General features: G+C 56.2%; 1 protein-coding gene across 1 annotated transcript; it reads left to right on the forward strand.

Moving 5' to 3' along the window:
* The first annotated feature begins 3,726 nt into the window (after nucleotides 1–3,726).
* On the forward strand, nucleotides 3,727–23,297 carry TMPRSS3 (transmembrane serine protease 3). Its single transcript, XM_044254935.1, has 12 exons — nucleotides 3,727–3,835; nucleotides 8,895–9,005; nucleotides 9,850–9,966; nucleotides 10,357–10,480; nucleotides 13,181–13,306; nucleotides 14,442–14,485; nucleotides 15,140–15,305; nucleotides 15,994–16,163; nucleotides 17,441–17,536; nucleotides 20,007–20,149; nucleotides 20,775–20,927; nucleotides 23,223–23,297. Exons 1-12 carry the CDS (start codon nucleotides 3,742–3,744, stop codon nucleotides 23,238–23,240), a joined length of 1,362 nt encoding a protein of 453 aa, XP_044110870.1. The 5' UTR covers nucleotides 3,727–3,741; the 3' UTR covers nucleotides 23,241–23,297.

The following is a 23,297-nucleotide window of genomic DNA, read 5'->3' on the forward strand; positions in this document are numbered from 1 at the left end:
ATCTTCCAAGACGAGTAGTGGAAAGACAAAACCTTCTTGATGGACACTTCTTGGGGCCAACTCCCAAAGCTTCCTTCTCTCACCAATGGGATCCAGGTGGAGACTGAGGGGGGCCTGGGTGGCTCGGTTGGTTGAGCGTCACCTTCAGCTCAGGTCATGATCCCAGGGTCCTGGGATGGAGCCCACCATCAGCCTTTTTCACTCCCTGCCCCTTACTCTGCTCATATTCTCTCTCCTTCTCTCTCAAATTAAAAAAATAAATAAATAAAAAGGTGGAAACTGATACAATGCTTGGAACTCAAGCTGTGTGCCAATGGTTACGAAAACTTCACAGCTCCAAGGAGACCCCTAGGGGTTCCCCTCCCCTTCTCATACCTCCAAACCAAGACCACGCAAGACACCACCTTGGTGAATGCCAGTTCTAGGTACGATGATTTCTCTTTCCTTAAAGTTGTGTTTTGAGATTGATGAAATCAATTTGTAGGTGAGCTTTCTGAGAGCTACTACATGGTCATAGAAGTTCAGCCATCATCATGGGTCAACTCCCTGCTCTACCTTAGCAAACTGACCTCATTTAACACACATCCAAGATGTTAACCTGTTAATGTATTAATACAACATATGTGAATTCATGATTGTTTCTGGTTTTCTACCTGTCTACTCAGTATTGTTCCATCACCTTAGTTTATGATCAGCTCAACCGTGCGCCTGGAGCCTCATCACACACTCATCCCTGTGCCAGGCGCCATGAGTGTACATTCTAGACTGTCCTCTGAGAGTGGTATTCCATTGGCACATTGCCTACAGCACTCCAGTGAAAACGGAGAAAGAATCAAGTTCTAAGTCTCCTATCTCTGTCTTCGAGGGCAAATGTTTGTTCAAGGACTGGAGAGAGTAGTTAGCAAAGATGTGAAGGGGGTGTGTATGAGCTTGAAATATTCCCGGTCTTAAATCCAAAAACATTGAGATGTATGTGCACAGGTGCTGAGAGGTAGGAAAACAAAACTGAGTCACACCACAACTGGCTGAATGTATCTCTCTGGCTATAGCTGCCATTGGCCAATCCTGCCCACTCTATCTTTAAAATCAACCCCCAAACCCGCTCTTGTTCTCCATTTGCACCACCAGCATCCTGGTCCAAGTCACTGCTATGGTGGCCCAGGTCTTCAGTAGTTTCCTGCTGGCTTCCTGTGACTTCACCTCTGTCCCTATGCTCCGTACACATGCACAGAACTGACCTTGCCCTACTCAGATCGTTGGTGGATTTTCGTCACACGGAAACCAAATCAGAGTCCTTCCAATGGTCCAAGCCTTCCATGACCCGCCGATCTGCAAGCATATAGGTTTTCTTGGGGTTCCTCAAAGACCCCCAGCTCATATTCTCCAGGCTTTTGGAGTTGATGGTCCTGGGCTTAAAACAGTCTCCCCTCCTAGCTCACAAGACCTACTTTATCTCATCATTGAGGTCTCCACTGAAATACCACTTCTTCCTAGAAGTCTTCCCCCAACCCCTGTCTGATCACTCTCTAAGCCCCTCCCAGCTTCATTTCTTCCTAGCATCTGTCATCACCTGAGACCACAGGTGAAGGCTTTGTCCCCTCTGCCATCTGCTGTGAGTCTAGAGTGCCTGGCTCATGGCAGATGGCCCATCAATATTTGGTGAATCAATGAATGCATCTAGCTCTACTCCACTAGACTTCCAAAGGGGCTCAGTCCCCAGAGCAGCGGGGCTATGCTCTCTCCTGATCAAACATTTTAAAGCTGTGTTGTGTGTGCAGAAATCCCTCGGGACGGAGAGGCCCCTTACAGAATGTGTGAAGTGTCTCTAGTCTCTATCGAGTGCTGTGAGAACACCCTTGGGCTCCCTCTCCTTGGTCTCCAGAGCAGCTGTGAGTCTAAGCTTGGACTCAATCACACGGAGAACCCTCCACCCCGAGCTGGCATTTTGCCTGCCTCTCTTGCTGTGCTGGCTCAGCACTGGGCAGGACCTATCTGTTCTTTTATAAAAGGAGAATCTGTGCTCCAAAGACTCTCTTATGTGAAGTTTCTGAAAAGGTTCGCTTACCTTGCTTACCTTGCTTACTAATTAAAGGCGGGTCACATTTTTCCCCTCTCTGGTCTCTGCAGACATCCCACCGACGGCCACCCGATAGCCTCATCCAGGTCGGGTTACACAGCTGCCTGTGGTAATACCATTTGCTACTTGTGATGATTGAGTCGACAAGGCCGAGTGACTTGGGGAAGTATTTCCCGATTGGAAGAACCTGTTGGCAGCCTGCTTACCATCACGCTGGCTTTTATAATGAAAAAGGAAAATATTTCTGCTTTTAATGATGGCGGCCCCAGAAATGGTGAGTAAAGTGGGTCGGGGAGAGATCACGCTTCTGAGAGAGGGTTTCTCAACATTGCTGCGTGTTCTGAAACCGACCAAGGATGGCCCGTTTGGGAAGGGACTTCCGTGCCTAGGTTCAAGGTTTCAGAAAGCATTTTACCACTTGTTCTTACTCTGGTCATTAAGTTAGGCTGCGTCATTTGCCACATGCTGATAGTACGCGGCAAGTGTCAGCAAGGATCAGAAGCAAAAATTGCAGGTGTGTATTTACTAGTTTTCTAAGATTCTCTTCAGAGCCACTTTTGAGGTGGAGATGAAATAAATATTTGTAGTGCATAATCCTTGCTTCGATTTTCCTAAGACTGCCTGGACCAGCGTGAAGACAGAGTTTGCCTTAAACGGCTTTGTAGTTTCCTGTTGGATCTCCAACACTGCAACCAGTAAACAGAAATTAAAAAGGGGTGATTTAAAGATCTATGTTTATGTGACTGTTGGAACCTCCTTTAAGGAAGCAGGTTCCCAGAGAACTCGTGGCTGACTGATGAACTGGGAAGGTGAGTTGGGCTTTATTTGGGAACATTCCGCCATTTCCTCGCTCACTCCGCCCCTCTTAGAGCCGCAGGAATGACTTTCGGAGGCTTCTGACCTCTCTGGCTTTGCGATAGGTGGAATTCTCTTGGAGGAAACAAAGCCCCAGTGTAGCTGGTGCAAGCCAGAGGTGCCCAGCTGCTCCCCCCTTTGCCGTGTGGGGGACTGGGCACCCAGAGGGCATGGATTCTTCCATCCTTAACTAGGTCACGTCTGTGCAAGCCAGGGAAGGGCTGTGTTTATGGGAAACTACAAATACTGTGGGTGACTGTCCCCTCCCTGGTGTCATCTACATTTTTGGGGCGTGGACACTGTGAGTATAAGAAACTTCTTATGGTTACAATAGGTGTCCCACAGGTGCAGGCAAAGGGTTGAGTTTATGTGGGACAAAGAACAATGACAAAAAAAAAAAAGAAAGAAAGTGCTTTGAAAGTGATTTGTCTTCTGAAAAATAATGCTGCAGTAATTTCTAAATCGTAAGAGGGGTTATCTCTGAAGACGGCTAGTCCTTTGATTTCAAGATCGGTAGAATACACAGTGAGAAAGTCATTATTTTAGCAGAATTAAGTTCATAGTTCTGCGTTAACTGGAAGTTTCTCTGTGACCTGCTGTGGCTCATGAAAAGAATTTGTTCTACTTGGACAAAGAGTTTTGATCTATCGGTACCGAATGTGCTTTATGGGGATTGTTGGATTACAAAGATTTAACGTGACAAAGATACGCTTGACGCTAAAAATGCGAACGGGAGCAAACGCTGTCTGTTCTTCTTGGTGAAGGAGGTGGAGGTAGAGCCAGATCTCAGAGGTCCTGAGATTGTCACCATGGGGGAAAATGACCCGCCCGCTGCGGAGGCTCCCTTCTCCTTCAGATCACTTTTCGGACTTGAGGATTTGAAAATAAGTCCTGTTGTACCAGGTAGGTGGAACACGGTGTGACTTTTGGGGAAGTGTCCCGAGTGTTCTTCCTCAGAGGGACACCGATTGCTTGCATTTCCTTGGGTTTATGGAGCCCTGGAGACAGGGAAGCATTAGATGGGGACATCCCTTTGGTCAGCCCCTTGCCAACTCCCGGAGACAGAAGTTTGCATTCTCTGGGTGGAGGTTTTCAGAAATGGGGGCTCCTGTTGCCCCTGGGAGAGAGGGGTCAGGTCCCGCTGGAGAATCTCTGAGACCCCCAGGGAGTCCTGAGAACCATCAGCTCTTCCAGGAAACTTAAAGTAAGCCCGACATTGCCGAAGGTGTTTGATGCCTAGATTAAAATCCAGCTGCAGAAGACAAGAGCTGCTCTGAGCAACATGGAGAATTGGTTTTACAAGTTGGTCTCAAATGTGGGACTTGTCCTTGTGAGCCGGTACGCCGTGGCTCGCTGGTCCCAGGTGCAGTCAGGAATGCTGACCTCGGGGGCTGGGAAGGGGGACACCTGAGGTGATCTGGCTGAGGTTCCAGAAAGCATGGAGGGGGGGGGCCGCCCTAATGATTCCTTTTAGACCCTCTGGGCAATGGAGGTTGTGGAGAAGATGGGAGGTGGGAAGACAGGCTTTAAGTAAGGGTAAGGACACACTCAAAAAGTGAGCATAAATGTAAATTTAAAAAATACCCTGCTATCATCTGACCTCCAAGATTTACCTGGTTTTTATGTTTGCCTTCATTCTCTTCCTATCCTTGCCCATAAGTATGCATTCTTGCGTATGACTAGGCACACCCCACGTGACCTAGTATCATTAGGTGTATCATGATGGATAGGTATAGACAGGTGTTTTCCCATGTGCTACTTGGTTTTTGTAAATGCCTTTTGTTTATAACATCACAACATTCCATCAAGTAGATGTGTAATTCACGTAATTGAAAAGTCATCATTTGACATATAATTATTCCCAATATTTCTATAGTACAAATAATACAAGTGTGAATAACACTGTACATATTCACTTCTGATTTCTCATTTCTTCATGATTAATTTCCAGGAGTGAGAATTCAGTAGTGCTTTAAATAAATAAGCAATGTATTGTTCATTATAGAAATTTAGAAAACACAGTTAATCAAAGAGATTTTTTTAAAAGTTACTCAGAATTTTATCATTACTCAGAAATAACCCAATTTGTGTTTTAGTATTGGATTTCTTGCCTTTTTCTGATCTACTTATCTGTATTGTCTGTTGGAAGTGGAATATTCTATTTTTAAGCTTCCCCCCCCCCAAATGAAACAGTATCATGTTCTTCTTTCCATGGCATTAAATAATTAAATATTCTTTAGGGGTTTGTGAACTATGGCCTGATGACCATGTGGCCCACTACTTGGTTTTATAAATAAAGTTTTATTGGAACAGAGACACATTCGTATTTCAGCAATTGTCTATGGCTGTCTTCACGCCATAGTAGTTGAGCAGTAGCTACAAAGACCGTATGGACCATAAAGTTTAAAATATTTACTATCTGGTCCTTCACAGAGGAGGTTTGCCAACCCCCTTTCCCTGTCACGGAACTAACGCTATACGTGTTTTGTCACCAGTTCCTTCTGAGGGGCGTTCAGGCTGTTTCCTATGCATCAGTATCATACACATCCCCTCTCTAACTGTCCATGTAGATAGAAACTTATGTACATCAACGATGACATCTTAACATAAATTTCTGGAAGTGGTCTTACTAGGTCAAAAATTCCACCCATTTTCAAGACTTTTGGTTCGTATTTCCCATCTGACTCTCAAAAAGTTTATGCAACATACACACCTATTTACTGACTATAAGTGAAGGTCCATTTCCTTTCACCTTGGACTGCAGTGGGGATGTCCTAACAGCAGGCATAATAAATATTGTGAGGTTGAGATGTCGGTACATTTGGTTGGCAGTTTTTCAAATCTCCAGAGAGGGTGAAGGTTTCTCCAGAGAGGGGACGGTCTCAGCTGTGTGTCGATCATTTGCATTTCTTTTTTGAGGAGGTGCTATGCACTTTTTTAAAAAAGATTTTATTTATTTATTTGACAGAGAGAGAGATCACAAGTAGGCAGGGAGGCAGGCAGAGAGAGGAGGAAGCAGACTTTCCGTGGAGCAGAGAGCCCAATGTGGGGCTCGATCCCAGGACCCTGGGATCATGACCTGAGCCGAAGGCAGAGGCTTTAACCCACTGAGCCACCCAGGCGCCCTGGTGCTATGCATTTTGCTTTCATTCCATTCATTCATGCCCTCAAAGACAGAACAAGGAGGGGGAGCGGGGCCATGGTAACACCACAGGACACTATGGCAGGACACCTGTAAGGGGGCAAATGTGAATGACACAAAGGTTCTCACTGAGGACCAGTCTTTGAGTCTATAATTAGGATGAATTTCCTGAATCTAACTCTCAGACACAGCAATTGGAGTGATAAGAGGTCATGATTGGGGTTCCTGCAGATTTTTAAAGTGTAAGGGAATGTGGTTCTCAGGAAGGGGAGTTCTTAATTTGGTTCAGGCTTCTGGGGGTGGGGAAGACTGTAAAGAAGAGACTGGTCTGTTAACCCAAGACCACGAATTGGTTGTCCTGAAGGGAATTGGTCTCCCCTGTTGAGATAAAACAACCTCCGTTCTCACGATGTCAAATATTCATGCAATTTACTGATACAGTTAACCCTTGGACAACACGGGGGTGGGATTAGGTTGCTGACTCCCCACCTAGTCAAAAATCTACGTATAACTTTTGGCTCCCCCAAAACTTAACTACTAATAGCCTACTACTGATTGACCAGAAGCCTTCCTGATCACATAAACACTCACTTAACAAGTATCTTGTGTGTTACATGTATTATACACTGCGTTCTTATGATAAAGTAAGGGAGAGAAAAGAACGTGATATTAAGAAAATCTTAGGGAAGAGACAATACATGGAACTACTAAAAATCCACGTGTGAGTGGACCCAAAGAGTTCAAACCTGCATTGTTCAAGGGTCAGGGTCTTCATCAAGGACTGCTGGGCACCAGGTGTTGGTCTAGGCTCTGAGAACACAGCTGCGGAGCAAACGGCCTACTCAACCTGGCCAAGACAAGACCTTGCCCTCTGCCTCGCCCTCTTCATTCTGAATCCTTCAGGCCACGGAGCATGTGCCTTTCGTTATTCTCCTTAATTGCTTCTTTCTTCCCTCTTCCTCATTCCTTCTCTTCCTCTTCTCTTCTTCCTCTCCTCTCCCACCTCCTTCCCCCCATTTTTGTCTTCAAATTCCCTCCTTTTTAAATAGCCCTGAATGATATTGGCCATTTTATAAGCATACCCTTCATTGCGAGAGGGTGAAGCTCTGGGTTTCCAAAGACAGGCGGGGGAGATCTCTGAAGCTTTCCGTGGGAGATCTCTCAGCTCAACATCTCTAAGACTAGGGTAGGAAAGAAAGGGATATTCTGTCCTGAGTAACCACGTGCTGTGAAGAAAGTCATCTCCCCTTCCCACATTCCCACCTTCCTCAGTGTACGTGGGGACAACTGTGGCATGGATGCATTTTCAGGTCTGATGAGATAATTTGCAGGACATGGCTTGTTCTCCTTGGAATAAAAGTGCTGATGGAAATTCTCCTAGTTGCTCAGAGATGCTCATAATTTGGGGCATCGTAATGCTTGTATAGCATCCCATCTGCCTGGTTCTTCGGCAAGAGCTGGGACAGGACTGGGGTTTACCTTACTTGCAAGCTAATAAGTCAGCCTGCCCAGTTTGTGGATGCTGGCAGAAGACAAGAGACTCCTGGCTCAGACATGGAGGATGTTATTACGGCATGAGCGGCACGTGCGTCCTGTTCGAGTTAGTTCCCCGTGCCCGCCAAGTCCCATGAAGGTGACGTGGAATAGCTCAGGGACACACTGCATGCCCGGGGTGGGTGGGTGGGGTCTGCAGCACACAAAGGAACCCAGAACCAAGGCCAACTCAAATCTTTCTTAACGGACTGGAAGCTGACCTGTACACAATTTGTCCCAAAGGAAGACATTGCATTTGTTAAGCCAGAAAGTAAGCAGGCCTGCTCTTTGCTCTGGAGAGAGATGTCATCTCTGTCTTCGAAGGCTGCTTGTTCTGCAAAGCATCCTCCAAGAGACGGTCTGGGACAAGGTTGTCTGTGTTGCCATGCTCAAGACTCACGGAGAACGGGCTGCTACATCACCTTGTGACCATCTTAGAGGTCCCAGCCCTCCCTCTTCTCAGAGAACCCTGTTTGGGTTTTACGGGTCACCCATACAGGTCACTGTCCTCCGTGAGGAAGCATTTCTGGGCACCTGGGCTCCACTTTCCCCCTGTACTACTTTCCTAGGGCTGTAGAGACAGAGGATGACAAACTAGGTGGCTTAGAAGAACACAGGTCTATTGTGTCATGGTTTGTGAGACCAGAAGACCGAAACCCAGGTGCCAGCAGGGCTGTGTTCTCACTGAAACCCACAGGGAAACCCTCCTTCCCTCTCCCCAGCTTCTGGTGTTTGCTAATCATCTTTGGGGTTCCTTGGCTTGTAGGTTTGTCAACCCCCCTTTCTGCCTGAACCTTCACAAGGTGTCCCTTCACACCATTCCCTTCTGGGCATGTCTGTTTTGGGTTCAAATGTCCCCTTTCTAAAGGACACGAGTGAGATGAGATTAGACCCACATGATTATTTGTTTTAACTCGACAGCCCCTGTAAAAATTCCATTTCCAAGTAAGACGATATTCTGAGGTCCTGGGGGTCCACACTTCAGCATACTGCAGGGTGGACGGGGCTGGGGGTGGGGGACACGTTTTGGTCAGTAACGCCATCCCCTAACCCAGGACGGTCTCAGCTGGGTCAGGGGTGGAGAGCCTGGGGCTGAGCCTCTGGAGGGTGTGTCCCCAGATAGATGGCCTTCGCTCTAACTACGGCGACTTTCTTTGGGCCAGAACATTCTCTGCTTTGAGGGGAGGAGGGCCGAATAGCTCAATTTCAAGTTTTATCTTATTCAGATCCGCCGCTCTGCGGCTTTCCGCTCTTCCCCCCCCCCCCCGCCCCCTTGTCGGTTTCCAGATGCAGACGCGGTCGCGGCGCAGATCCTGTCCCTGCTGCCACTGCGTTTCTTCCCCATCATCGTCATTGGGGTCATTGCCCTGATACTGGCGCTGGCCATCGGGCTGGGCAGTGAGTACAATTCATTATTCAGTGGGCTCTCCAATGCCTGTCCAGGTGTTTAAACTTTGATGAGCCCCCCACGGCCCACACCGGCGGGGCGCTGCCCCCCAGCCTTAATTACTGGAGACCAACATCTCTGGGGCTTGCTGACTTGGAGTTTTCTTTGCCTGCATGAACGTGGAGCCCGCTGGGGCCCGGGATGTGGGGGAGGGCTGCTGGCCGTGCTCGGGGCTTTGTCACCAAGGAGCCTGCCCAGTTAGAAGTGTCGAGAAGCAGCTGATGAAATGTGATTCTGTGGGCCCGGAGGGGATGCGGGGCCGGGAGGAGGAGACAAGGAGGCCATTCACGCTGGCCCAAGCCTACCTGCTATTTTAAAAAGAGCTTCATGTGACTTTCGAGAAAGTGAGTCCTTTGGGCAGCTCTGATACAGACACTGTCTCCTCTTCTCTTTCAAATAACCGGCCCCTGGCTCCGCTGTGGGGTCCCCGGTCCCGTCTCTTCTCGCCCAGGGTCGGAGACGACAGGAGGTGGACTGGGGGGGCCGAGGCGTCCTCACTCGGAACCCCCTGCTCAGCTGGCTCAGCCAGTCGGCCCACAGCCATGCACTTTCTCTCTTGACCTTGAGCCCCAAACCTGAGGCTCGAGGCCACATATTGAGTCAAAGTGGGGTGTAGCAGCCCCACCCCTGGGATTTGGGACAGAAACTGGGCTGAAGGGAAGTGGCTGCTTTTTCAAAGCAGGTTTCATTACTGATGGCCACGCTCGAGGCCACGGCGGCCTGGGGATGGTGGTTAGTGTTGTGCACTGACGAAGCTGGCCCGTCCTTGACACCCTGGTCCTCCCCTCTCCTCAGTCCACTTCGACTGTTCCGGAAAGTACAGGTGTCGCTCGTCCTTTAAGTGCATCGACCTGACGGCTCGATGTGACGGGGTCTCCGACTGCAGAGACGGGGAAGATGAGTACCGCTGTGGTAAGGCCGTGCTCCTCCTGTAGAAGGACGCCCCAAACCGGCCCCTACCCATCTGGGCAGTGAGATCCATGGGCCCAGATCCATGCCGCGGTCAAGTCACGTCCTTCAGTGGGATCCCCCTGGCATTCAGGGGCGGCTGAGCTGGGAGCAAAGCGGGGGCTGTCCCTTGGGGCCAAAATTCGGTTGGGGAGAACACAGGGGTGGAAGGAAGAGAGCTCGGGGTCCAGGCCGTAGGAGCTGCGGCGGCCCCGCAGGGTGGGGGTGCTGCGGGGGAGGGGCAGGTCAGATTCAGCAGGGCGGGGACCTGAGCTAGCTGCAGAGAGACCTCTGCGCCCGTGGGCTCAGGCCCCGTGGGCGGCTCACGGACTCTTCCTCCCGTGCGCTGGGCAGTCCGTGTGAGCGGCCAGAGCGCTGTGCTGCAGGTTTTCACAGCGGCTGCCTGGAGGACCGTGTGCTCTGACGACTGGAGAGGTCACCACGCTAACGTCGCCTGTGCCCAGCTGGGCTTTCCAAGGTAACTTCAGGGACATTTCCCGCGGATGGGTAAAGCATTTGATTGTGCTGGCGATGGGCAGAGAGAGCCTCCTTTCAGGGGGCATGGATGGGGTGCCACTGCCCCCATCACAGCGCATCCCCACGCCAACCTCGGCATCATCCCTGATCCCCCGGTGTGCACACACCGGGCCCTCGCACGCTAAGTGGTTCGGTCAGGGTCACGTGGGAAGGGACATGTTTGGGGGCGTCTCATGGTCGGGACAGGACCCCAGACCCCAGATGCACACAGGAAACAAGGAACTTCCGAGCCAAAGACTAAGCCCCCAGCGGCTGGGGCTGCAGCCACAGGGCACCTACAGGGCCCCCACGCGCCGGGTGCTGGCGGACCTCAGGCGGGCATGCACACTTCCAAGGAGCCCCAAAGGACCAAGTTGTAAACGCCCACCATATAGTGAAAGCTCAGTCCTTCCCAACAGTTATTTGGAAAGATGTCGAAGGGACAGCCCTGGCAGCGGGGTCTTCACTTCTCAGTGTTTGGTTTTGTCCGGGGACATTGTTTACTGAGGGGACACATGTCTGTCCTCTCTCTCCTGGCCCCTCCTCGGACCCCCGACCACGCTGTCCTCCGTGGCCTCCCACCACGGCACCCCAGCCCCTTTTGTTCTTGGCCCTGGGTTCAAAGTGGGCTCTCTGTGTTCCCATGCTCCTGGGCATTTGCACCCGAGTCCCCGTGTCCTTGCCCAGTCCCCTGACCCTGGCATCAAAGCCGGAAACCGCTTGAAGTCCAGGGAGTCTCAAGGTTCAGATGTGGGGCATATTCGTCTCCGCTCCTTCCTCCGGTGCCCATTGCACCCCAGCGTCCCCCAGCCCGTGTCCCTAGACCGCGTCCCTCTCACCTCGTGACAGCCTGCATTCAGGAATCAGCTCGGTCCAGCTGGGGACAGCGGCTGAGCCACACACACGGGCTGTGGATGGCACGCCCCACAGACGGGGAGGACAGGGTTCGCAGCCCACGCGCACACGCACGTACCACACGCACGCACAGCTACACTACTCGTATGGACGCATGCACAATACCCACACTGCACAGACACTAAGTCACGCACCCGTGCCCACTCACACGCCTCATGCACACACCTGTGCGCACACATACACACACCACCACCTCTGTGAACCGAGGAGAGCTTCCCCAGGCACCTCTGTTCCCTCCAGAGGCCCTTTCTTGGACTTTGGAGGGTGTCCCTACTGCTCCCCAGCTCCCTCTCCCTCCTGGAAGGCTCCCCCTTCCCCTGAGCCCCCAGGCCCCCCTCTCCCACGCAGTAGTGCCCCGAGACGCCTCTCCCTCAGATTCCCGTCCGCCCACCCAGAGACGGTCCCTCCTGCCCTCCGTGTGCGCCCTCGGGGGGTGTCTAGCCAACGCTGTTTCCCCAGGCGGCCCCTCAGCACCACCTGCTTCCCTCCCCGTGAACCCGCTCTGCCCTCCACATCGACGCTGCCATTCCGAGATTGACTTTTCCTTCCTACTCCTCTCCCGAAAGCCCTTCTTTGATCTCTGCCGGCCGAATCCCATGTCCGCTGTCTGTCGTGGCAGCCAAAGGGGAGACTGTCAAGCAGGATGGCCTGGGTTAGATCCCCGGTCCTCAGCCCAGTGTCCTGACTCGGCCTCGGAAACAGGGACCACAGCAGGACCTGCTCTGAAGGGCGGGGTGCGGTTCGCGTCGGAGCGAGCCGGGCGCACAGGAACGTCCTGGGAGAGCCGGCCGCTGTGATGGTCACGACCCCCTGGAGACTGGGCCGTTTTCTGGGGATCCCGGGGTGGCCCTCGGGGCCCCCGTGCGTCCCACAGCTCTCTGTCTCGTCTCGGGAGCTCATCCTCGAGCGCCTGCCCTGTCGGTGGCGGAACCGTCCCCACCAGGGCTGGGAGGGCCCTTGCCCCCCAGACTCAAACTCGACGGAAGCTCGTCTGCATCTATCCCCCCGCCCATAGCATCTCCGCAGCGGGATGCAATCCCGTTTGAGAAACCGGTGTGCTCGTGAGCGAAACCACCAGCTGCTTCGTGTCTCGTCCGTCCCGCGAGGAAAGGGGAGGACGCTTGTCACCATCTCGTAACTCCTCAATGACCTGATTTTTTTTTTTTTTAAAGACCATGGCTTCTTTACCCTTGTTCCCCAGACCTGTTTCTTGACACTTTCATCATTTGCTGGGACCCCCTGAGCCTTTTCCTTCTGTGCTCATCTCTCTCCGGTGGGAACCTCCCCCGCCAGCCCTGCTCTGGTTTTCGTTGTCCCCGACCTATGACCTATGGCCCTTGGGTGCTCGGCACCCCCACTCCGAACCCGCCCGAAAATTCTCCACCGCGTTCTGTGTTCTGCTCTGTCTGGGGCTCGTGTCAGGCCAAGCAAGGGTCAGTTCAGCTGGATGCATCGAGGTGGGGCGTGGCTACAACAGGGACTGGCCTCCCTGGCGCATGTCGGGAGCCTTCAGTGGGTCGAGGGGCTGTGGGGGCCCCGCAAGGACCCGAGAGACTTGCGAGTGGTCTGGGGGCCCAGACGGTGCAAGGTCTGCAGTGGCTTCCTAAGCCAGCCACGGAGCTGCTGAGGGATGGAGGGGAGGGACCGACATGGCCCGGTAGGATCCGGTAGCCCCAGGACCGCGCGCTGGCCGGCTGGAGCCCGGAGTGCATCCCGCGTCGGGTCCGCGTTCCCGCTGTGCTTGCAGCTACGTGAGTTCGGACACCCTCAGCGTGGGTTTGCTGGAGGAGCGGCTCCGGGAGGACTTTGCGTGCGTCAATCATCTCCTGCCCGACGACAAGGTGACGGCGCTGCACCATTCCGTGTACGCGAGGTGAGCGGCCGGGCAGGGCGGTCGTCTGCACAGCGTCCCCGGGGGCTTGGCTGAGCCGTGCACGGCCCCGCGAGGACACGAGGGCTGGGAGGGTGTCCTTCTCCCAATGCAAGGGGGGGGCTCGGCCGCCCCGCTTAGACTGGAGGGAGGGAGCACGAGGCGGGATGCGGGAACCCAGCCCGGACGGCAGATGGGGCCCGACGGGGGAGGAAGGGGCGCCGCGTGCGTCCTGCTGTTCTCATCGTGGGCAGCAGGGGTGTGTGCGGACAGGGGCAGAGGGGCCAGGAAACTAGAAAGTATTACGAAGTACGGTAACGTTTACCGTCGTGTTCTGTGTTTCCCCCGAGGACTCACGAGAAAGGTGAAGTGAGGCGCCCGTAGGTGACGGTACCCTCAGCCTGGCGCGTCCCCTGCCTCTACAGTCAGGTGTCCCCGTAGGTTCTTCCTGACACGTGGGACCAAACCCCAGGAGCGTGTCCTCCGCTCTGGGAAACAACAGCTTGTCAGCCTGTCCATCGCGTAATTGATTGCCACTCGGGGACCCACATGCAATTTGTGGGGACAGCTCATCGCTTAGGTCCTAAAACCTCGGTCTGGTGACGCCCCCGTTTTCTTGCGTGATTGTACGAGTGGACTGGGGCTCTACAGGCAGGACGAGTCACAAAGGGACGGGGTGGGTTGTAAGCGAAGCACATTCCCTGCTCCCCTCCCCTATGCAAGGGCAAGCATGTGTCATTTCTCAGGGGGAGGGGACAGCAGAGTGATCCAGTCTGCAAGGACTTGGTGCCAGGAGAGGCTGCCACGCTGTCCCAAGGGCACCCTGTGTCCTCCAGGGGCCGGCAAAGAAGCCCGGGCGAAGCTGGCCTGCGGCCGGCAGCAGTGATGTTTCTGTCGTAGAGTCCCTCCCGCGCGTCCTGTCCTCAGCCGCGCAGAGCTCAGAAGCAGTCACCTGTCACATGCACAGCACTGCACTGTGGCCAACAGTTTTGGGATGAATGTGTGACCTCACTCGCGTGCATTTAAAAAAAATACGGATTAAAATTGCCCGGGAATAGAGTCCGTTTTTCTTTGACCCCAAGACTGGAAAAGTGCTCACCCGCGGCACTTACCGCAAGCCCCCTCTTTTGTTCCTCAGGGAGGGCTGCGCCTCGGGCCGGGCGGTCACCTTGCAGTGCACAGGTGAGCCATCTCGCAGGGCAGAGGAGCCGAAGCCGCGCTCGCTCACGCACTCCGTCTCCCCCGCCTGCTGGGTCTGCTGGGGTCCCTCATCCTGGGTGCCAGCGGGGAGCCCCCAGACCCCACCTGATGGAGGAGGACAGTGTGCCTCCCGTGGGCAGGGGGGAGGCAGCCGGAGCCGCTCCTCAGCGGCAGACAGGACCGTGGTCCGTGAGGCCCTGTCACCGCGGTGGCTCCGGCAGCCCGACTCGCTGTCGCGTTCTCCCCCTGCCCACCTCAAGGAGGAGTGGGCCCAGGCTGGTCAGAGCCCCAGGCTCTCTGCCCGGTGTCCACACTGCAGGGGTGAGGTCTGGAGTCAGGCCGGTGCCCACTAGCCCTGCCTTACTGAGGAGAGGGCTGCGCAAGGTTCCCACACACCTGGCGAGTTGTGATCCTTCTGGGGTCACGGGTGTCACGGTGAAGGGCGCGGCCAGCACCGGCTCTTCCCCCCACACCCCTAGCTCTGCTCCCACCCTCTCCCCTCCCAGCTCTTGTCCTGGGCTGTGGGCTCTGCGAGGCCGATGGGGCGTGGGGGGAGTCTGTGGCGGTGACAGCAGGATGGTCACACCCCAGAAAGGTCTGTGGGATCGACCCTCGGCCCTCGCTCTCCCTCTGCAGTCTGTGGTCTGAGAAGGGGCTACAGCTCGCGCATCGTGGGTGGAAACGTGTCCTCGCTCATGCAGTGGCCGTGGCAGGCCAGCCTTCGGTTCCAGGGCTACCACCTGTGCGGGGGCTCCGTGATCACCCCCGTGTGGATTGTCACCGCCGCGCACTGTGTCTACGAGTGAGTACCCGTCGCCCGCGCACCGCGGCCTGCACTGGGGGGCGCTAGGCTGGGGTCAGTTCCAGCGGTCAGCAGCAGCTCCAGAGAGCAGGGAAGCCGGCCGGATTGTCCCGCAGAGGGGACCCATCCCTCTCGTGCTGGCTGTGACCGGTGACCCCGAGGTCATTCTAAGGATGTCAGACCTGCCGCTCCTACAGAGAAGGTAGGAAGCTCTGGGCTGAATCTTCCATCCAGGAGGGAAACCGCCAGCCTCCCTCTTGCTACTTAACGGGGAGCTTGCTGTGGTCAAGAGAGTGAAAGGGGGCTCTGGCCACGTGGGCACCGGGGTCCCAGGCCGTGTCTTGGGGGACCTGAGCACAGGGAAAAAACCAGAGGAAGATTCCCAAGCACAGAGGAGAATTCTCTGTTTTTGTTTCCGTTTTGGCTGCTGTCTGACGGAGAACGGGCTCTGACGGACCCCTCGGACGCTGAGAAGTCCGGAGACGCAGGCACCGAGGCTTGCCGGTGGGCCGTTCGGGCGGGTCTCTGCTCCTGCAGGGCGCGGGACCCTCGGTCAGGGCGGAGCATCCGCACGCAGGGAGCGCGGCCGTCTCTGCCACCCGCCTGGCCCTGCGTCTCCAGACCTTCGAGGTCCCCGGGTTAACGTTCTGGGGGAACCCCTGCTTCACTCTCTGCCTTGTCATTTCAGCCTGTATCTCCCCAAGTCCTGGACGATCCAGGTGGGGCTGGTGTCCCTGCTGGACAGTCCTGCCCCTTCCCATCCGGTGGAGAAAATCATCTACCACAGCAAGTACAAACCCAAGAGGCTGGGAAACGACATCGCGCTCATGAAGCTGGCCGGGCCGCTCACCTTCAGCGGTATGTCCGGGTTCCCTCCCGCTCTGCTGCTTTCCCTTCTTTCAGGAGAGTTTGTAGTCACCCCTGGAAGCCATTTTCCGGAGCCCCTTGGTGGTCTTTGCCGGGCAGTTCCAGGGGCTCACTCGTTTCCCCGCGGGCCATGGGGATCACCTTTCCTCCCTGAAGTTGTGGTTTTCCTGGTTCTTGGCATGACACGTAAGTTTCGACGGCATTCTGGACATCGGGCTACCGCGTCAGGAGACGCCGGGTCCGTTTACCAACTCAGCCTCCGCAGGAGGTCCCCGTCGCGGTGCCCGCGCGGGACCTGCCTATGCTGTGCACCGTGCTTCTGCGGACATTTGATTTTAGAGACCTGTGGTCCGACTTTGGTCAGCTCGGTTCATGCTGGGACCACGTTCTTCCTACTGGTGCCAGCTGGAGATGAGAGGGACTTCCCCAGGCCAGGTCTTGGGTGCCTCTAGGTGGTAGAAGGGGGGTCGCTGGCCCCGTGGCCTCAAAGAGTTCCTCCCTGCCCGGGAGCTTATTCTATACCAGAGCACATGGGATAGAACTTCCAAACGTTTTGCAGAGACAAAGGATTAGGACCCTACTCTTAAGCACACCCAAGCCCCTTCGCCTTGCCCAGCACACGCCACGTGGAGTGTTGGCACAGGCGTATTGAACGGGCCCCGATGCCACGGAATCCTGGCTCAGGGTCCACGTTTTCACCACACCGCGCCCCGAATGTTCTCTTGTAATGCTCTGGAATGCGTGTTTCTGGAGAAGCAAAGAGAAGTTGTAACGGTGACATTTGCTTATTATTATTAGTGGTTCTTGGTTATAAAAATGAGAGGCTGAAGTCTACACTTTGATAAAACTAGGTGAGTGCTGACGACTTCTCTGTCTTTCCACTACCGTCCCGTGCGGAAATGCTTAGCGCGTCACCCAGAGTGTTCCTGAGACAGCCTCGAGGCAGCCGTGACACTGTCTCTGCTGGAGGGTGTTTGTGACACAGCCCGCGGGGACAGGCCAGCTTCTTGCCTCCAGGTGGGCTAGGCAGGACCACAGCAGGCACGAGGGGATGTTTCATAAGGCAACGCGGCCGTGGTCCAGACCACGGGCAGGTTAGGGCCCTCCGTCCCAATTTGACTCTGCCTGTAGCTTTCAGATCAGTCAAGGGCTTGACCTTTCTTTGGGAGGTCGTTTGAGCTCCTCAGAGAGGTGGACTTTGGGGACGTTGACTGTTTTCTTGGACGAGTGCTTCAGCTGAGTTCAACGCTGCTGTCTCCCCGCAATAGATGCGATCCAGCCCGTCTGCCTGCCCAACTCCGAAGAGAACTTTCCGGATGGAAAAATGTGCTGGACGTCAGGATGGGGGGCCACAGAGGATGGAGGTCAGTCACCCGAAATCAAGATTCCAAGTCCAGGGAGCCCAGAGGCATGAGGCCCGGGCTGGACGCCCACCATGACATGCTGCCTTCGTGTCCCTGTGTGGCGTCCCCATGGGAGGCCACACGTCTCAGGCTCGGGGTGTGGGGCTGCTGCCGAACACACGCTCAGCAGAGCGGTTTTGGGTCAGAGTCATGGTTCTATTTGTCTTGGGGCATGAGATTGCAGACTTTGCCCGGAGAGAAATAAGTGGAAAAGGAGGACGGGGGACACTCAGTCTTCCACCTGGAAGACGCTCAGTAAATCGTCGGGTGGTTCTCCCTCCTCCTCCCCACTGTGCTAGCAAAGCACATAAGGAGCCCACAGAGAACCCTCCCAAGGCTTATTCAGAAAGCCTTCGTCTGTAACCGGTGAGGAATTTTCCTCTTGTGAGAGGTTGGAAGACGTCTTACTTCATTAGCGGAAGCAGACGTACGGGAACTTAGTCTATACTCGTAATGGAAGTAGTCATCCTAATGAGAAGAGGGCATGCCACTGGAACCCAGCCCGTCCTTCCGTCGGGGTGGGGCACCCCTGTGCTCACCACTCAGAGCTTTTCCATCAATTCCTTTCCTTCTGGTAGGAAAGATAGGAGTTCCTTGAAGGGGGGCATTGGCTATCGTAACAAAGCTCCACAAACAGAGGGGCTTAGCCAGCAGGACTCATTCCCTCTGGAACCCAGAAGTCTGAGATCAAGGTGTCTCAGGGCTGGTTCCTTCCCAGGACTCCGAGGGTGAAGCAACCGCCCCTGGCTTCTCCTGTAGCTGCCAATGGCTCCAGCCGTCCTTGGCATAGACACAACCCTACAGTCTCTGCCTTATCTTCCTGTGCCCCCACCCCTAGTGTGTCAAGTCTCTCTCCCCTTTCTCTTAGAAGGAAACCCATCTTTGGACTTAAAGCCCACCCTAAATCTGAGACGACCTCATCTTGAGGTTCTTACCTTGGTTACACCTGCAAAGACCCTACTCCAAATAAGGCACGTGCTAAGTTTGCAGGTGAACATGGTTTGGGGGGGGTTCCCACTCACCCCAGTACAGCAAGTTCAGTATTTTCCTTCTTAGGCTTATTAGTGGAGTCTGCCCCTCCCTGAATGTCCCCGGCGCACGGCGCTTCCCCAGATCTGCCGGGTCAGTCTTCTTCCCCAGGGCAGGGTCTCGTCCCCCTGTCCAGCCGTGTCCTCTTGTCCGTATTGGAGGCTTCCTCCACGGACCGGTTGAGCTCGGCTCCATACGACACTGCCGGCTCCTCGCAGGAGCCCCTCGGCAGGACGTCGTCTTCATGGCCATCGTGAGGGCGAGGAGCCTGGGGCGAGGGGAGCTGAGCCCCTGCCTGGGCTCCCGTGACCAGGCGGAGGGCGGTCTGGGCTTCCACGTCCAGGCTCCCCCCACGGCCCTCTCCACCTTGTTTCTCAGGACTTGCGGCGTCAGAAGATTAGTTTGTCACTTCGCTTGGTCCTGTGGGGCGAGTAGGGACAGGCGGCATTCTCAGCCGAGCTCTGGGCGGCGGTCCTGGGCGAGTGGGGGGCGGGTGGAGTGGAGAAGCCCGCGCAGAAGACGGCGTGCGGCTCGCGCTCAGAGAACTCTAAGAATGTGGGTTTGAGGAGTGCAGACCTGCACCCCCCTCCTGACGCGTGCGAGACGCGTCCCCTGCTTTCAGCCTGTAGAGCGTAGATACCCAGTTGCAAACAGATCAGGTTAGAGGTGCGGATCCCTTCGGGTCGGTGGTGGGGCTGACCCAAGAGTGGATGCGTCGTTTCCTGTTGCTGTGGTGGCAAGACCAGACTCACTGGTTTCGACCCCAGGAACACGGTGGCTACGGTCCAGAGGTCAGGCTGGTCCCTCCTGGAGGCTCTGAAGGGTCAGGGGCTGCCTGCTGGTCCTGCCTCCGTCCTCACAGCAGGCCAGGCAGTGTCCCCGTTCCCCGCCCCCACCCCTGTCTGACCTCTGCCCCACTCTCACGTCTGCTCTGACGCTTGTGGTACCATTAAGAACCCACCAGACAGCCCAGGATCGTGTCCCCATCTCAGGGCCCTTCTGCCGTGGAAGGTGACCTAGACTCCTTTGGGAGGACACTTCTCTGCTGACCACCAAGTTTCCGCGGGCCCCTGAGCCCGTATCCTTCATGGGCCTCCGTTTCCCTTCGGTAACCGACCGAACAGGCCGGTGTGGGTCGAGCGCTTGGCCCGGGGTGGATCCCGGGGGGTCCCTGATGGCTTCTGCCGTCCCTCCACCTCCCCTTAGGGGAGTGCGTGGTCCAGACGTGAAGCAGCAGGGCTGCCCGGCCCGCTCATTGGGGAGCTTGCCACGGACCACGTGCTGGCCGCCTTCACGAGTGGCCTCCTCTGCCACCAGAGTGTGGTGGCGTGGCCCTGCCCCAGGGGTGCCCTGAATTCCCAGCAGGGCCCCTCCTGCAGGTACTGCCCTCTCTCTGACACAGGGGACGGCTCCCCCGTCCTCAACCACGCAGCCGTGCCTTTGCTGTCCAACAAGATCTGCAACCACAGAGACGTGTATGGTGGCATCATCTCGCCCTCCATGCTCTGTGCCGGCTACCTGAAGGGCGGTGTGGACAGCTGTCAGGTAGGGGCCCCTGGGGACCTCCGGGTGCCCCCGCAGCAGGGGGGCTCTGGATGGTGACCCAGCCCGTGGGACGGGCCACGGCCAGCATTTCCCTGTGACTGGCTGAAAAGCAAATTTACAGGGTGTGGGGAAGACGTTTGCTCAAGATAGCACTCCCTTTCCTGGCCGGTGGCCCAGTGACCCGGCGCTCCCGTTCTGCCTGTGTGCGGGCGGCAGGAGCGGTCTCAGGGTGCTTCCCGCTCCCAGCCCTGGTTCTCGGAGTTTGCAGGGGGCACGGGGGGGCTGTAGGCGGGTGGGAACCAGCCAGTCTGGCCTCCAGAGCCTCAGTGAGCGAAACTCCAACACCACAGGGTTCCAGCCCGGCCAGGCAGACCCTCCCTCTAGTTTGCTTCCGAGGTTGTGTCCATCTGCCTCGACCTTCACGGGGTCAGCGCCTCTAGAATCTGGCAGGGACACAGCTTGGGGAGACGATCCCTGGGGGCCAAGGACTCCTCTGTTCGGGGTTTCCAGCATGAGTCCTCGGAGACGGGGGTGTGAGCACAGAGCCGGGTTCATGATGGGAAGGGGGGGATCCTGGTGTGGAGACAAGGGACACCCCCACAGTGCATCTCTCCTCGCCACCCAGGGCGACAGTGGGGGGCCGCTGGTGTGTCAGGAGCGGAGGGTGTGGAAGCTGGTGGGGGCGACGAGCTTCGGCATCGGCTGTGCCGACGTTAACAAGCCCGGGGTCTACACGCGCATCACCTCCTTCCTGGACTGGATTCACGAGCAGATGGAGGTGGGTGCCGCTGGCGCTGGTCCCCGTCGTTTGCCTCCAGCGTCCTTTTCTGTGGCCCTGGGACTGCCTGGGTTGGTCCAGCGAGAGGTGCCCTGTGGCCTCTGGGTGTTGGACGTGAGCATGGCCAGTCCCACAGGCAAGGCTCTGTGCGGGATGGATGGGCCGGGGAGATGGGTGCACGTTGGGCGGCCACGGCAGAGTCACGAAGGTCGAGCTTCCTCCACCAGGTGGGGAGAAGAGGGGTGACGGAGAAGGAGACCCGAGGGAGGGGCGTGAGTCCAGTGGGCCTGTGTGCTTAGAGTCGAGGGTGAACAAGGTGCAGACAGTGGGTGAGGGTCTGAGCTGCAGGCCCCCCTGCACCCTCTGAAGAATCTGGACCTGGCTAAGAGCCAGGGATGGGCTGGACAGTCTCTGATCTCGGGGGGCCTGGGGAGCTCTGGGCTTTGGGGGAGACTCCCTGAAGGGGGGCGCTGCAGGAGGGAGATAGGTCAGGGAGGCCAGCTTCCAGGACCCAGGCGGGCAGGAGAAGGGAGTGCCCCAGGCAGACGGGGTGGGAGGGGGACGGCCTCCCCTGGGGGGACAGGCTGGAGTGGCTGGAGTGGCAGAGGGGCCCGGCCACGCAGGGCCCAGCAGCACGGCCTTCTACCTTGCGGGCCCCCAGCGCACATTTGCTGACTTGCCCTCCCACGCTGAGCCCACACCACGCCTTGGCCTCATTTCAAAGAACACGGGATTTGCCTTTTGTTTTTAAAATTATGGCCAAATATACGTGACATAAAGTTAACCATTTTCAAGTGGATAAGCATCCTCGGGGAGCTGTGTAGCCCACACCTCAAGGCTCTGATGTTCCAGGACCCGTTTCACAGCCTCATCAAGCCGTCCCGCCCCCGCCCTGCCCCCTTCCCTGCACCCCCCAGCCCCCGCAGCGGTTCTCCAGTGGCTCCTTTCCCTCCATCAAAGACCTTGTAAAACGCCTTTCAACCGGAAACAACAGGCCAGGGAAGGCGTCCCGCACTCCTGGGCCCTGGACGTCACGTTCTGCTTCCGCTGGGGATTTTTGCTTTGAAGGAAAAGCTGCGTCAGGGCTGCCGCGTCCCTGCTGAGGCCTGTTCTGACTCCTGGCCCCACTGTGTCGCCGCACTGTCCATCCTCTGTAGGCTCGAATAGTTCCTACCCCGGGGCCGGCTCCTGGCAAAGCAGTGCTAGAAGGCAGGCCTTCTCCAGAAACGCGTGCCGGCTCTCGTTGTGTGAGCCGGGGGCACCCCTGAGAGACACGTAACACCCTTAAGCACAAAATTCAGCCCAAACCCATCAACCTCTCTGGAAGCGCGAGAACCGACGTTTGGGAGAGCAACGCCCCACCCCCTCTCAGGCAGAACCCCTGGGGTACAGATGGCCGTGGGAGCGGGGCATGGAGGGTAGGAAAGGGGGGTCATCCACAGAGGCCGCGGAAGTGCTCCCTCCACGCAGCCCCGCTCTGGGACAGACGGTGCTCACGCCAAGCTAGTTGTCATGAAAGTCCAGCTGGAAGCAGGTGCGCACCGAGGACCCCCAGGAGCCCCGTGTGGTTGGGGGTGTGCGGTGAGGGCCCTGGCGATTCTGATGCACTGGGCCTTCAAGGGAAGACTCTGGGGAAGCACCGGTGGGGACCCCGTGTCTACCTGGGAGGGCTTAAAAAGAGCTTCCATCCCCTCCCCGCACCTGGGTCCGTGCTCCCCCTGCCCTGATGAGCACGTCCACGAGTGATGCACGGATGGCGGCTGGGGGCCTCCTGGAGGCCTGAGACACCACCGCCGGCTGCCTCGGGCCCCCTGAGGGCCAGTGTGAGTCGCCCTTTAGCAAGTCTCTTCAGATGTCCGGGGAGAGGGGAAGACCCAGAAGAGGCTTCCCTTCCCACGGGAGCTTTTCCAGAGGTCTGCATTTTTGGTTGTTTCTTTTGACTATTCCCACGGGCCTTCCAAGGGCCCACACGGGTCGAGGGACATTGGCCCGGTCATCTGCTGACGCGGGACTGCCTGCTTTCATCCACTGTGCTCTGCACAGGGGCCATAAAACAAACCTGTTTTGATCCAAACCGGGGCTTAGGACCTCAATGTGAGCATTGGAAAGGCCACGTGGTGGCTAGGGAAAGCACCCCCGGTCAGGCCTCCTCTAGCAGAGGCCAGCTGTGTCCCCCATGCAGGGCGGGGACCTGTCCATGCTCACTCGGAGCCAAATGTGGGTGCCTGCTCTGTCTCAGGGTGCGGGGTCGGCCTGAAGTGTGACAGAAGTTGACAGCTGTGTTTTCATTTCCAGAGGGACCTGAACACCTGAACAGGAGGGGACAGGATGACACCTTGACTTCCTGCCTGACGGAGACGCCCCGCCCTT

The sequence above is a fragment of the Neovison vison genome, chromosome 6 (genome assembly GCF_020171115.1).
Source record: "Neovison vison isolate M4711 chromosome 6, ASM_NN_V1, whole genome shotgun sequence".
NCBI classification, from domain to species: Eukaryota; Metazoa; Chordata; class Mammalia; order Carnivora; family Mustelidae; genus Neogale; species Neogale vison.

Coding starts and splice junctions, on each gene's coding strand:
- TMPRSS3 (XM_044254935.1), top strand. CDS start 3,742: ATGGGGGAAAATGACCCGCCCGCTGCGGAGGCTCCCTTCTCCTTCAGA. Junction 3,836..8,894: donor AATAAGTCCTGTTGTACCAG/GTAGGTGGAACA, acceptor GTCGGTTTCCAG/ATGCAGACGCGGTCGCGGCG. Junction 10,481..13,180: donor GCCCAGCTGGGCTTTCCAAG/GTAACTTCAGGG, acceptor CTGTGCTTGCAG/CTACGTGAGTTCGGACACCC.